Source organism: Rhea pennata, chromosome Z (genome assembly GCF_028389875.1).
Source record: "Rhea pennata isolate bPtePen1 chromosome Z, bPtePen1.pri, whole genome shotgun sequence".
In the NCBI taxonomy this organism is placed as follows: domain Eukaryota; kingdom Metazoa; phylum Chordata; class Aves; order Rheiformes; family Rheidae; genus Rhea; species Rhea pennata.
Genome location: NC_084702.1, coordinates 54157117 through 54171092, shown reverse-complemented (window position 1 = coordinate 54171092; position 13976 = coordinate 54157117). Strand labels below are relative to the sequence as shown.

At 36.8% G+C, this 13976-nt stretch overlaps 1 protein-coding gene across 1 annotated transcript in view; it reads left to right on the top strand.

The window, feature by feature from the left end:
- MSH3 (mutS homolog 3) overlaps positions 1–13976 on the top strand; it is a 108694-nt gene that overhangs the window by 78036 nt on the left and 16682 nt on the right. Inside the window, exons 19-20 of the mRNA XM_062600119.1 lie at positions 295–409; positions 3835–3992. Of these exons, the coding sequence (XP_062456103.1) occupies positions 295–409; positions 3835–3992 (273 nt within the window). The remainder of the gene's footprint in view (positions 1–294; positions 410–3834; positions 3993–13976) is intronic.

Genomic DNA, 13976 nt, shown 5'->3' with positions numbered 1-13976 from the left:
AATTGCTTAGAATATACATAAATGACTGAAAACATTTTCTAGGTAAGGAAAAAATTATGAAAATACTCTAAAAATTCTTTATCTTCTAATCTAAATCTTCTAATCTTCTAAATCTTCTAATTTTTTTATAGCTGAATGAAACTGAGGAAACTTGATTGGAAGAATGTATTTCTTTAATTTGTAATTTTTCACAAAAATCTGCAGCTTAGACTGTACCTCATAGGTTTTAATTGGAGTAGTTCTAAATCATCAGATAGAATAACCATTGAAATTTACATCTTTTCCTTTTTGCAGACCACTTGTGCAAGATAATCAGAGAGAAATTATCATAAAAAATGGCAGGCACCCTGTGATTGATGTACTGCTGGGAGAACAAGATCAGTATGTTCCAAACACCACTAACCTTTCAGTAAGTACTGCGGTATCATCTGAGCTTCAAAATCATTTAATGGAAGGGCTCTAGGATTTACTTCTGAGCTAAAAATTTAAAATAATTTAATCACACAACTAGCTGCTTGCTTGCATTTTAGAAAAATGTTTTCAGACATGACCACATGGATTTCGTTCTTTTTCTGATATCAAGTAGCCAGACACATTCTGCAGAATGTATTCAGGTTTAATGTCATAAACGAATGAAAAGAAAGGTGATCTCAAAATTAGGAAAATGAAAGTTTGAATGGTTATTTTGTGAGAGGTAAATGAGTAATTACACTTTTTTTAAAAAAAAGTCATCATGGAGGTCTACATATTGTCAGTAACTTTAATCTCAGGTTTGTGGAGCTTTTCTTTTAGTTGATTCTCTATGGGTATATAATATACAAAATAGCAACACTTTCTGTTTCACCTGTTTAGACTCAGTTTTCCAAATTACTTCTAAGGTATCTCAGATTTAGGTAATTGTCTATTATGTGTTTTCCATTATTTCTGGAATTATTAAAATCATACAGCATTTACTAATCTTACAATGTAGTTCTGACCGCTCATTGCGTAGTATCATGTGCATATTTTGTAGACTGCACATTAGGTGTAAGAAGCCATTTACATTAACAAATGATAAAGCTTCCTATTGTGTAGCTTGTAGGCGGTAAGTCCCCTACCTATTGTGTTCTGCCATAGCAAATTAAATAACGTGGTGTTGAGAAGTAAGACGACTACTACTTGCTTGGTACTGCTGTCAATAGGTCAAAGAAAATGTGTGCGGTGGGGGGAGGGAGCCCTTGTTAACGCTTTTTATTCAGTGTTGCCTAAATTTTATGATCTAAATTACTTAAAATTACTATTCATATGCAGTTACCTGAGGTAGAAAAAATTACCTTATTTTATTCTGTATATCTCTTTCTGATGAGCGTATTTTAGTTTGTTTCATTTTTTCCTGGAGAACTGAAATCTCTCTTTTAAACCACTGTCATTTTGAGATTTTTTTTCATTAAATATTCATCTGGATACTCCTTTTTTTTTTTTTTATGTTAGATTTCTGTTCTTAGTGAATGTAAAAATGTGCTTGCGACTTACTTCCGAATGCTAACTGCCTTTTTGTACTACTGTGTGAACTTAGAGGTAGCAGACATTAATGTGGAATATGGCTGTGATAAATTCCATTCAAGTTTGTATATATTTATCTTAAAATATTTTTAAATGCCAAATGATGGTATAGATGCTGTGCAGTACGTCAGTGAAAAGAAAACATTTTTAAAATTATTCATCAAGTCAGAACAAGCAACAGATGGCACTTACAAAAAATACAGCATTTCATTCAGTAATCATCCTGCACTTTCCCCTGTTATCCACATTCTAATATTAGCTTTCCATGTCTTAAATATTACAAAATCAAGTAATCTTAGTAAAATCAACTTTGCTTCCACTGTTGGTGTGAGTTCCTGCTTTTCTGCCACAAGTAGGTGGGAATCCAGTTTATTAAAATGCCTCTAGTTTTAAACTGAAGTTTTTGAATCAGCAGGAAAATGCTTCTCCTGCCATGTTTTCAGCTGAAATGTTGTAAAATACCTGACTTCAGGAAGAGCTTTCTTAGAGTGCCATGACATAAACAACTTGTTCTTTCCCTCCACCCCCAAAAATATTCATGAATTCTCTTATTACTTGTAATTTTAGCCACAAATTTGAATAAGATGTTAGCTTATGGTTTTGTGTAATTGTAAGGGCAGATGGGTTTTCTAGTCCGATGCTGCAGCATATGTTTTCTGAAAGCTGGTTTAGCAAACCTGCTACCAGCCACAGAACATTCTTGGAAGGACCCTGGAGGAATACCAAACACATGCAAGAAATTTGTGGGTTGAGCCTCACAAATCCTTGGGCTGCCTGGATGCAAGCAAAGGCTGTTCTGTGAATTTTAGCAGATGAACTCACTCTAGTTTTAACTATCTATAATTCTGTTGTGTTGAGCCAAATGGTGGCCCTGACAAAATTTTAGTAGCAGTATTTAAACCATATCCTGAGGACTGAAATATTTTAAGTTTTCTTCTCCCTGTACTCATATGCATTTCATTACATCTAGCCTTTCTTCCTGATAATGGCATTGTCTGTTTTGGCTATATTGTGAATTTCTTTGGGTAAGGGTTTCTTTAGCAAAAGCTAAACAGCTGTTTGCATATAATAGTTACTGATTGCATATATGATCTGAGTAATAATATAAAATTGACAATCTTATGTTAATTTTATTTACCTCTCTATTAACAGAATGGAAACACAATAGAAAAGTAGATCTGTAAAGATCATGAGGTTTATTCCGTAGAGATTCTTATATTGTTCTTGTTGTCATAGTGCCTGATCACTTCCAAGTTTCCTAAGTAATGTGGCTAATGTTTGTTATGCACAACTTGTCCTTTTTTCCGTGCTCCTCCCATGTGGCAGTGGAAGGTCTTGCCTTTTGATCAGTTTATAATTTGTTGGATTTTGTTGTATATATACACAGTAGAAAGCAAAAGTCTAAAGTTTGATTGTCCTTTTGTAACTTAATTTCCTAGCCTTGATTCAGGCCCTGAGAAAACTTTATTGCTTCATGGGTGAGTTTTAACAATTTATTAGCACTTTTCTAGCACCAGAGGAAGAAACTTTTATTTTTATTTCAGTGCTCTGGGGAGTCTTAGGGCTGAGATGAGCTCTTACATTTGATTTCATTTTTCATAGGATTGCTGAGATTAGATACAGTGATAATTAGAGACTTGACTGCAACATAGGTATTGTGAGCAGACTGCATCCAGTCTCTGATGTCTTGATTTCTTGTAACAGCCAGTCTGTTTGGATGTGTTTGTGTTATCGTAAGGCAAAAAAAAAAAAAAAAAAAAAAAAAAAGAGAGAGAGAGAGAGAGAGAGAGAGAAAGAAAGAAAGAAAGAAAGGACCGGGTGTAAAATCTAGATCAGATCTTTGCCAGATCCTCTCCTCATTTATCAATGAAGACTCTAACCAGAGAGGAATCCAGATCACAACGAAATTATGAACAGCATTGGCTATTCTGAATTTTTCCATTCTCCCAAAGGACTCTGCACAAAAATTTCTCAAAGTGCTTTCTGGGCTCGTTGATGGAGAAAGGGAAGCTTTCTCCTCTCTCTGTTCATTTTGCTCAAGAGTAATTAATTTTCCTAATTTTGGATCACCAATCTGGAAAGGTCTTGGGAAGATTTATGAATCTGAGGCTTCAGAGCATCTTGAGAATTGAATGCAGTGAACTCCAAGGATGAAGTGAGCTGTTCACTTGGAAGCAGCATGTATAATCCTGAGAATGTCCTTTGTCCTTCTAAGTCATTTGTACACATCAAATGTATTATATAAGGTCCACATGCAGGACAGTATGTGTAACCACTGTTTTGCATTTCCAGGGAGATGGTGAAAGGGTTATGATAATAACTGGACCCAACATGGGAGGTAAGAGCTCCTATATAAAGCAAGTTGCATTGATCACAGTCATGGCACAGATCGGTTCCTACGTTCCTGCAGAGGAGGCAACAATTGGTGTTGTGGATGGTATTTTTACCAGGTAATCTTTTAAAACTTAGATTGGAACATTGTGGCAGGGTTTGGCAGGGGTGTGTGTGTGTATAAATACGTATATATAGGTGTGTGAGTGTGCATATACATACAGATACTTACATCTGAGTCTTTAAAGGATGTTTGTATCTGTCTTGATAAAGATCCAGATGTCTAACTTCGTCTGCCCAAATGGACATCTCGGCCAAATATTCTGTTGCGTTATAACCAAATGCTACTTCCCTGGAATGAATGCCTCCATTCTCAAAATCATGCAACTTCTTCTGCTGTACAGCAGTTATACATAGTCACAATATTTGAGATTGAGAATGTTGGCCTGTGTATATTGTTTTCCTGTTCTCTTTCTGGTACTATCAGTCTTAAGCATACTTTACTCGATGACTTCTAAAGAATGTATAATTGCAATTTAGGTCATTCAGTGTCAATTTTATTTTTAAGATAGTGCTGAATAAATTGTAAAAAATTGTTAACAAAGTCAAAAATAGTGAGTTTTATAGCTTGAATAGTTACTGAGAATTATCCAGCTATTTTTTTCCCTTTATCTTTTTCTGTTTTTAAATCATCAAAAGTTCTGTGTTACTAACGTGATCGGAGCTGAATAAGTGACTCTTTTAAGATCATACAAAGATGTTATCTCTTATGGAATTATATTTTTTGAAATTCTGGTTTTGTAGTGGCAGAGTGCATTTCAGAGTTAACTTTTTATCAGAAAATCTGAAATATTGCTCATCTGGGATTGCTTCTTCATATAAAGATGTTGTATTCTTATGCCTCATTGTGTCTTGATAAAAATAAACAAAGTTGTGCTTTGATGCACTTCAGTGCTTATTGAACAAATTGGAAAACAATTTGTATTATCTTTCCAAAATTAATTGAAACTGAAAATTCAAAATAGTTGTCTTTTTTCCCCTATCCTGTATGAAAAGTAATTGACTGGTTTATTGAATGAATATTTGTTGAGGGGAGGTAGAGATACGTAGATGTAATTTATTTACAGGAAACGGCATTCTAAGGTTACTAACAATTTGGAGATTTTTTTTTGTCTTCCTCTGTTTCCTAAGTGAACATAGACCACCTTTTCTGTGTTCATATTGACTTAATTTCTAGCCATAAGAGTATAAGCCTATTTCTCTTATGCCAATACCCATTTTCTCTGCTTCTGTTTGACTGTCATTGCAACAGGATGTTTCTGCAGGAGGATTGAGAAATGTGTCTCAGTCACTGGAAGTGCTGTTTTGTTATGTGCCCACTAGCAGGTCAACAAGCTGTCCTTTGTCCTCTGCAGTCTGAAATCTTTGAATTCAGTATTTCTTCGTTTCATCTGTCCCTCTCTCATTCCATATAGCCTTTTTTTACATTGTACATATTTTCAAACTTGTTCTGATAATAGTTTTACCTTTAGCCATGCTACCTTGAGTTTATGTGTCTCAAGCCAAGTGGGATCAGGATATGTCACTTACTGGTGATGAGGTTTTACACATGTTAATTTGGTGCCCAATCAGATTCTAACCTGTCTAAATTAGCTTTAAAAGTTCAGATGGATATGACACTCTTCAGTTAATCCAAAATGTGTCAAAAATTGAAATACGAACACCAGATGACCATACTAAAGAATTATATAAATTTTTATCTTTGCGCTGATAATTAAGAGTGAACCAACTGGCCCAAAATTAATCAAGCAGAAATTTTAAAATACTTTACTGAAATATTCCTAGTGAGAAATTATCATGCTCTAACCAAAAGGTTAACAGAAGAGTAACATAAAGCAAAAAAGCTTAATTTACATATTGCATACTTTTAGAAATCTAGGATGGTCACTTCAATTGGTGAAACATAATCAGTGGAACTTCTTGTCTATGCATATGTTTAAACCTCCATCTTCTATGTAATGTAATTTCAGGGAATCAATTATGTTGTTGGGGCAGACACTAGCCATTTGCTGCAGGTTTATAAGATGTTAGATCTTGACCCAGTTGTAGTTTTCTCTGCAATAACAAATGTTTAAAAATGATAATTTGTGTTATCATTTTGCCTGTGGAGTAGATGGACTTCCTTGCTGTGCGTTTCCAAATAACGATCAGTTATGCTCCCCAAATAGCTGAGTTCTCAATGCTGTTCCCAGTCCTTCCGTATTTGGTCTGCAGTAGCCACAGAGTGGTCCTTTGTGCCTAGTCTGGTCTTTGCCTAATTCTTCGTCGCTTTTCACCTTACCCAAATCGTGAGCTTCACTGTCTCTAATTCAAAAAGAAGTAACTTACCATTTTCTGAAACTCAGAGTGCCCAGAGATTGTAAAGGAAGCAGCTGTGTATAGGTTGGGGTTTTTTTGGGTGCTGGAAGACAAGTCAAAGAACGCACATTTGTCAGGCCAGATTAATCTGCTTTTATATTCAGGGTATTTCTGAGCCTTAAAAAGTTATCTGTGTGATAGATTTTAATGCCTGCTTGGAAAAGAGAAACAATAACTTTGGCTGTTACCAGATTTGTCCTGTGTTGTTTCTTTAAGGCCCTGTCTGGCTGAACAGCCTCAGCTTTTAGCGGGAACTCTCTTCTGGTTGGGAATAAGCTGAAGAGACCAAAGATTTCAGTTCATTCTTTTCTCCCAGCTCAGCCTCGCTCCCTGCCCCCTCCAGCTTTCTCTTCTCATCTACTGTTTTCTTACATGATGCAGCTATGCAGACCTCCTTTCTGCACTGCCATCCCAAGCCACAGATGTTTTGCTGGCATATGGGATTTTGTTAACTTGTATTTTTAATCCTTTAAAAATGCTGCATGGAAAGAAGTCAGTTTCCAGGTTATTTTCATCGCTACCAAAGTGTGTTTTTTAAATAGTGCTTTTAGAGCCCTTGCTTTGAGGGACGCCTTATGGGATGGTTCTTTGAAGAGTTTTGTGCATGAGGAGGGACAACAGGGTGGTGGTTGTTGTTGTTGTTTTCTTTTTTTTAAGGCTACATTACTACATTTTTGAAGTGTGAATTTGTATAGTTTTAACAGATTAACATTTCTATCTTTTGGTCTAAGTGGTGTTTCCATGGAAATTGGAAGGCTGCTACTATGGTTATTCTATTGGATATATTTAGTATTTGTGTATTATAGCTTCTCTAAATTGATTTTAAATACTGCTTCATATTAAACATTTTAAAGATGCAAGAGAATTATACGTTAAAGAAAATGTCTTGCTTACAGATACGGTGAAAATAGGAATGGTTCATCTTCATTATTAGGTGGGTAGATACAGTATAGTGCTAAGGCTAGTCCAAGCGTTTCAGAATAGCATTGATGATTTCATCCTGAAGAAGATGAAAGAAAGAAATTCTTTCACTGGGTAAAATCTCTAAGCTCAGATGATGTCCTATTATGAGTCTGTAAACTTGAAAAATTCAGAGGACAAGAGACATTTCCTCCAGTCCCCTGCTTGCATTGCCCACTACTTGTGGAGGCTTCTGAGTGCTCCCATGAACTCTCCCCAAATCCCACCCCTGCCTCTGCACGAAGAACACTTGCTGTTGTCAGTGCTGTGGTTTGGTTCTCCCCTTGGAAGCATCTATAGGGAGTTGTGAAATAGAGTGTAAAAGGTTTGCTTTATTGTTAAGTGGCTACAGTTTCACAACATTGGTGACTAAAGAGACACTGAACTATTCTGTATTTGGGGAATTTTTATTTCAAAAATAGTTATTTCAAACTATTTCTACAAGAGATTTCTGCATTGTATTAATAAAGTGTATGAATTCCTCACTTGAAATTGGACATATCTATATTCAATTTTTTCATGAGTCAATGAATGCATAAACAGGCTTTGTGCATGTAAGTTACTACTTTTAGCGCCTTAGCTATCCCTGAAATTGATGGGCATAGTTTATTTAATGAGGAACATTTGGAGTATGTTTGGCTGATTGACAAGAAAGAAAAAGAAAATACCAATAAAGGATAAGACTTTCATGCAACCTTTGCTTAAAGGTTTTAACTATAATGAAATTGATTTAGTTAAGAATTTTATAAGAGTTTTGGAAAGGTCAGTGCCCAAACTATACTGACTTTCAGTGATTTGTTTTTTTAATTTTCTGGTGCGTTTAAAAATTCCCATCCAAGATTCTCCTTGCAGTAAATGGGTTCAATTTTCGCTTTAAACCGATCTCCAATTTGTGTTAATTCTTCTTCTAATTCAGTTATTTGGACATTTAAATTAATATAATGTTTCTCTGCATGCACATGGAAAGACAAAGCAAGTGTGCACATGCACATTTGGAGGTACTAATGAAGGAAATTCTGCTGACCTAAGAGTGCATTCAGAAGAGGCAGTGCAGAGTAAGCAACATCCCTTACTGTAAGATTCATAGCACTGTTCCCTTGTCTCTGAGTTTAGCTGCTGAGGGAAGTTAACCTTTAAAGAGGTCTCACTGAAGATCTATTCTTGATACTGTTCCTTTCAGCTACAAAACAAAAGAGAAACCTTCAGTCCATTAGTAAGTCACCAGTAGCTCATAATAAAAGTCAGTTTTCAAAACTGAGAAACTACTGTAACAATTTAAAGGTAAAGTATGTTCAAATCAACAGGCGGATTTAATAGTTGAAATCACTGAATGCTCTGGATTCCAAATCTTAGAGTCTGTTTCTTGAAATCTCAGTCTACCAATAGGAAGAATACTGTAAAGGGAACAGACAAGTCTAGGATCTAGTAAGGGAATAAAGAAAAATTTGCAGAGCACTTACCTACCTAGCTTTTTCATCTGGTGTTGAAATAAAAGCTGTTTCAGTGATCAGACTTGTGTCTGATCACTTTGTGGACAGTTACAGTATAATAACATGTGCGTTCCAGTGAGGGTTTGTACTATCAGCCAAACTGGACGTAGTGTTAAAGGTGCAACTTCAGTTGCCTTAATTAATGATGTTCCACTGTGCTCCAATTGCATTTCAAAACCATCTCTTGCGGGTTATGTAGGTCCATGCTCAAAGGTGAAATGAAAGGGAAAGCATCAGAGAGGTATGTGTAGATTCCATCTTTCCTATCTTTCAAAAGAGTATCTTTCTGTTCATTGAATCTCAGCTTGTCTGTAATCACCATGATGCAAAGAAACTATTTGAGAAGGTGCACTGAGAAAACTGAAGAGGAGAGGTGGCTGGCAGTACAGATTAATATGTAGTTGTGGTATGTTAAGCATGAGTCTGAGCTGAGCATCACATGATCTGTATTTAGATGTATAGAAATTTGTCCTAAATTTTATCCCTACAATACATGATTTAGATTCATTTTTAACGTGGAAGGCGCTTCTGATTGCTAAGTCTATACTTAGAAGACATGGTTTTAGTTCAGATTCCACTGGGTATCATAAAACATCGTGAAACAGAAGGTGGTTGCTCACATTGACTCAGGAGGGATGGTTTTGTTCTTTGAGCTAGTGCTTATATGCCTATATTTAGAGACTTTTAGATAGACACTGCAACAATTTGGAACCCTGAGTGTGTTGAACATGGCCAGAAATTAGAACCCTAAGTGTGCTGAATACGTTCTGGGGTTTGAGTTACCTACTTACTTGGATTTCTCCGCAATCTTTTTCTTGCACTCTTCCTTTCATAATAATTTTGAAAAAAAATAGTAGATCTTCATGCAAGTAAAACTAGAGTGCAGAAATCTTCAGGCAGCTGACCCTCATGTACCTGTTTGTCATGCCAAAGCTGCATAGCCATTTAAATCAGGCCACCTAATTTTAAGCTCTAGTTGTGGTATAGTTCTGATTGATGCAGCAGAAGCCGTGCCTCACTGAGGTGCCTGCCTATGTCCCTGGCATGCTTGTAGTCTGCTTGTTCTCCTGCATGTGGAAGCTGAAAGAATATCAGGTTCTGGCTGTGCTTCTTGAAGTTGTTTGTGAAGGTGGTCTTCAGACCCCACTGCAGAGACCTCATTGCCCTTGGAGCACAAGAAGCTGCCCGTAAGAAGAGGGAGAAGTAGAGGAGAGCAAAGAGTGCTGTCTGCATTGGTTGAGCACTGACAGCCTCATTTAGTGTTAAAATAATGAGGTTCATCTCCCTTGCCACTGGCCTCAGTTGGGTCATTTTATTTCAGCTCCAGGAGCTGAGTTACAGTTCCAAGTACATAGCTCGCTGAGGAGGGGTGATTCGGAGTTTAGCAATGAGTTCTATAAGCGGAAGGAACTGTGATCACTGTCAGGAAGAATTCGCCAACTGAAGATCACCTCCTGCTATTGAAAAGTGTATTAAATGACCTGTCAGTATCACTATGAACCATGTCCTCACAGTGACACTGTTCAGAGGACTCTACTCACATGCTCACGTGCCAGGTCTTTCTAGATTCTAGCAAAACATCTTCTCTGAGCAGGCTTTGGCTACTTTGAAAAGGTATCCCAGGAATACACATTACCACTTTACTATAGGACTGTCAGTGAGCAAGATAATATCAGTCTCTCCCAGATCACTCCAGTTGGGTCCCAATTTCTCATTGGTTCAGACCAGTGCACTGTCTTGCATGCACCCCAGCAGTGATGGCCAGATAACCCTTCTCCTCTCTCTTGTAAGAAATAAAATAGGTACAAAAAAAGCTCCTGCTGTATTTGCAGTTCTTCAGACACAGTGCCTACCTAGCTATATTTTCAACCCCTTGCTCAAGTCTGCCAGTAAGCTTACATTAGGCAAAGAAGAAATGGCATCATTTATATGTATACTTGGCTTAACATGATGACACTGATGAGATTAAGTCTCTCGTTGTCTGTAGGAGGCTGCTCTTAAACACCAGGACATTTCATCACAGAGACTCTGTAACTGGATAAGTCGGTGTGACATTTTGCTCTGCCAGGTGGTGGCTGTACCTCCCCTGCTGCCTGTTGAGACTTGCTCTGCTACTGCTGTAGCATCTTCCATTAATCCTGAAATCTGCAAAGCTGAGATGTGGGTTATTTTGTGTGTGTTTGTAGAGCATTGTACACTCACGTGAGTTTGAGCCTGATGTTAAGTCTAAAAGAGCAGCATTTGAATCCCTACTTAATTGATATGACTAGCACTCCTCATTTCCATCATCCTGTGAGCAGAAAGACACATGTCAGCACCTGCAGCGGGATCCATACTTCCAATAATTGAAGAGGAAAGGTTGTGTACTTACACTGAAGTGGTATTTTTTGTTTGAGATACTGTAGCCATCAAGGATCCTTTCACACATCTTATTTCTCTGTCTTGAGAGAGAAATCCTAAAACAGGATTTATTGGCCAGGAATTAGGGGAAGTGTTTGACTGTTACTCTGTCTGTGGGCTTATGGAATAATGCTGGAGGCATGTGGCCCCTGGCCTTTTCACATAACCCATCTGTGCAACCCCTGCAAAGATTGCAGATACCTGTTACTGCAGGGTGCACATGAGAAGTCCTTTCCCCCTGGTGTAAACTGCTTGGTTTTCTTCTTGCACTGGAAGGATCTCATGTATTGCCAGTGGTGCTGTTGTCAGCTGATGAGCACAGATTTGATATGTAGAGGACTCAAGAGGATGTAGGTAATGTGATCTTTCTGTCAAGTCCTGTTACTGAGGATAGCAGAGCGTGGCCATTCTTCTTCAGAGGGAAGAAACACACTGGGGCCAGCTGCTGCCATATCGCCCTTCCGGGTAAGAGAATGGCACATTTGTTCCACTTAAAAGTGTATTACAAAAGCAAAACTGTGTTTAGGTGTAGCAAATTTTTACATTTAACAAAATCAAATGACCTTCAGGGACAAATGAAATCGTCTTAAGATCTCTCATCCTTACCTTATTTTGGTGTGATCTAATGGGGAGAATGTGATAATCTGGGAAAAAAATGATGTTAAAGCTTAGAAGGAAGTTTAGGAATGGAGCATTTCTTCAAAGTAAACTTAACAAAACAGAAAACAGCCTTTCAAACAATATTCCTTTGAAGGTCAACATCAAAAATGCCACAATTTTTGCTTCTCTGTATTTTATTCAAGATACCTGTTTGTCCAGTCTCTAAATGATGGAATTGACTTTGAAAAAGGTCAAGTCTTACAGTAGATATATTTTTGGCATTAACTCCCTAAATACATACTTAATTTTGACAACTTGACAAACTCATATTGCTGTTGATGTGTAGACCTGAAAGAAACTAGTAGACAAACCTCCCTTTCTGTTCTTTCTCTAGACAAAAATAATAACTGCGTAAAATATGCATGTTTATAGTATCAGTACAAATTTTAGTACTGATTAAAAATCACGGTGGAAAGAGAATATTGTGTTAGCAGTTGAAAACATTTGTGCAGTTTTGGATGTTTCATGTTGCTTCACTGCGATGTCACTCATTAAAATTTGAAAGGTATTTAAAATTGAAAGTGTTGCAAGGCTTATTAGAAGTAGTTTTACAATAAGTTTTGAGAAAATTGGTAAGCACAGAATGGAATGATATTTGAAGCAGAAAAAGAGTGTTTGTATTAGAATAGAAATTGAACAGAAGAAGCTTTCCAGATGTTTTTCTTGTCTTTTTTTTTTTTTAACCTCAGATAAAATAAATTGAAATCTAGAGTAAATCACTTAAGAATAAAAACAGAATAGTGGTTGTAAATATTAATTGAAATGAATGTTGCATTGGTCTAACTGCTGATGGCAAAAAAATTCCAGCCTTTTGTTACTGGGCAAATAATGTTTTACGATTGAGTGATAGGTTGAGCTCTAGCTACCAAATCACAACATTTTTCTTTTCCACTAGTGAATCAGATGAGGAAATAGGGTGTAAATGCAGATATTTAGGGAGATTTATATTAGAAGAGTTCAGGAGAAACAATACAGCTGAACGAAGCTCTGGTCTTGTCCGTATTTCGTTCCAGTTTTTTCTGTTGATCGGTGGAAAGGAGAAGGGCCAAACCAGGACACGGGAAAAATCATTGATGCTTATTAAAAAAATAAATAATAAGCTTTGTTATTTGGAGTTTCACTGCTGAAATGTTGGTATTTGCACAGCAATATGCATGCTAGGGTTGGAAAATAGAGCAGTTTGTGTAATTAGAATCCATTTTGTTACATCCTTTGTTACTTTATACATTGATCAGTTTACAGGCAAACTTTATTTACAAGGAGACTGCAGGATCCATCTGCTTGAAAAAGCGTTAGAAATTTTATTAGACTCTTTATTAAACCCTTCCTGCACCACTACACATGATAAAGAAATAGACATTCTCCACCCAAAACTATCCTGTGTACTTAACCATGCTTATTGAGAAGGGAGGATGCTGATGACATTTTTAAATGGTTACTAGCATGCAGGAAAGACTTGGGGAACTTTTATGTTTTAAATGTACCTCTCCCATCTTGTTTGTAATACTTTATTCTATGAGTGGAATATGATAATACCGCTTCTCACTCTAGGGACATTTTTTTTTCCCTTGAATAAATATTTAAAAGGTACTATACTTAGAATTACACATGAGGTCATGCATATGACATGTTTTTTGTTTTTCTGCTTTATCTTTACCAAATGGTCCTTCTCTGAAGGTACAGCATCAATCCTGTTACAGGGGTCCTGTGTCTTTCAACCTCAGAAATTAGTCAGATCACTGGACTAGGCTGGCATAGACTCTGTGCGTTCCCATACTTAGCAATGAGTTGTTGGCCTTTATACTCATCTGCTGTATTTTGCCAGAATAGCAAATAGCCTCTCATTTATACATCACTTATGAACTTCGGTGTTTTTAGCTGGGAACAACAGTTACCACACTTAAAAATTCCTTGGTTCTACTATTGCTTTATTAAGCTTTATCGATGTCTTTGAGGCTTATGTGTTAGGATTATGAAGATAAGTCTTCCTGTCTATCCTAGAAATATCAGTTTGTTAAATCACAAAACCTGGCATGAAGATTCAGCTAGTCAACTGCTTAATATTTTTATGATAAAATCCGGGCTACCAAAATCCACTCCTGAGGTGACAGCAGCTATCGACAGGGTAGTCTGAATACATCTTGTGTAATTTAGAAATTGCCTTGGGAGAGTGCT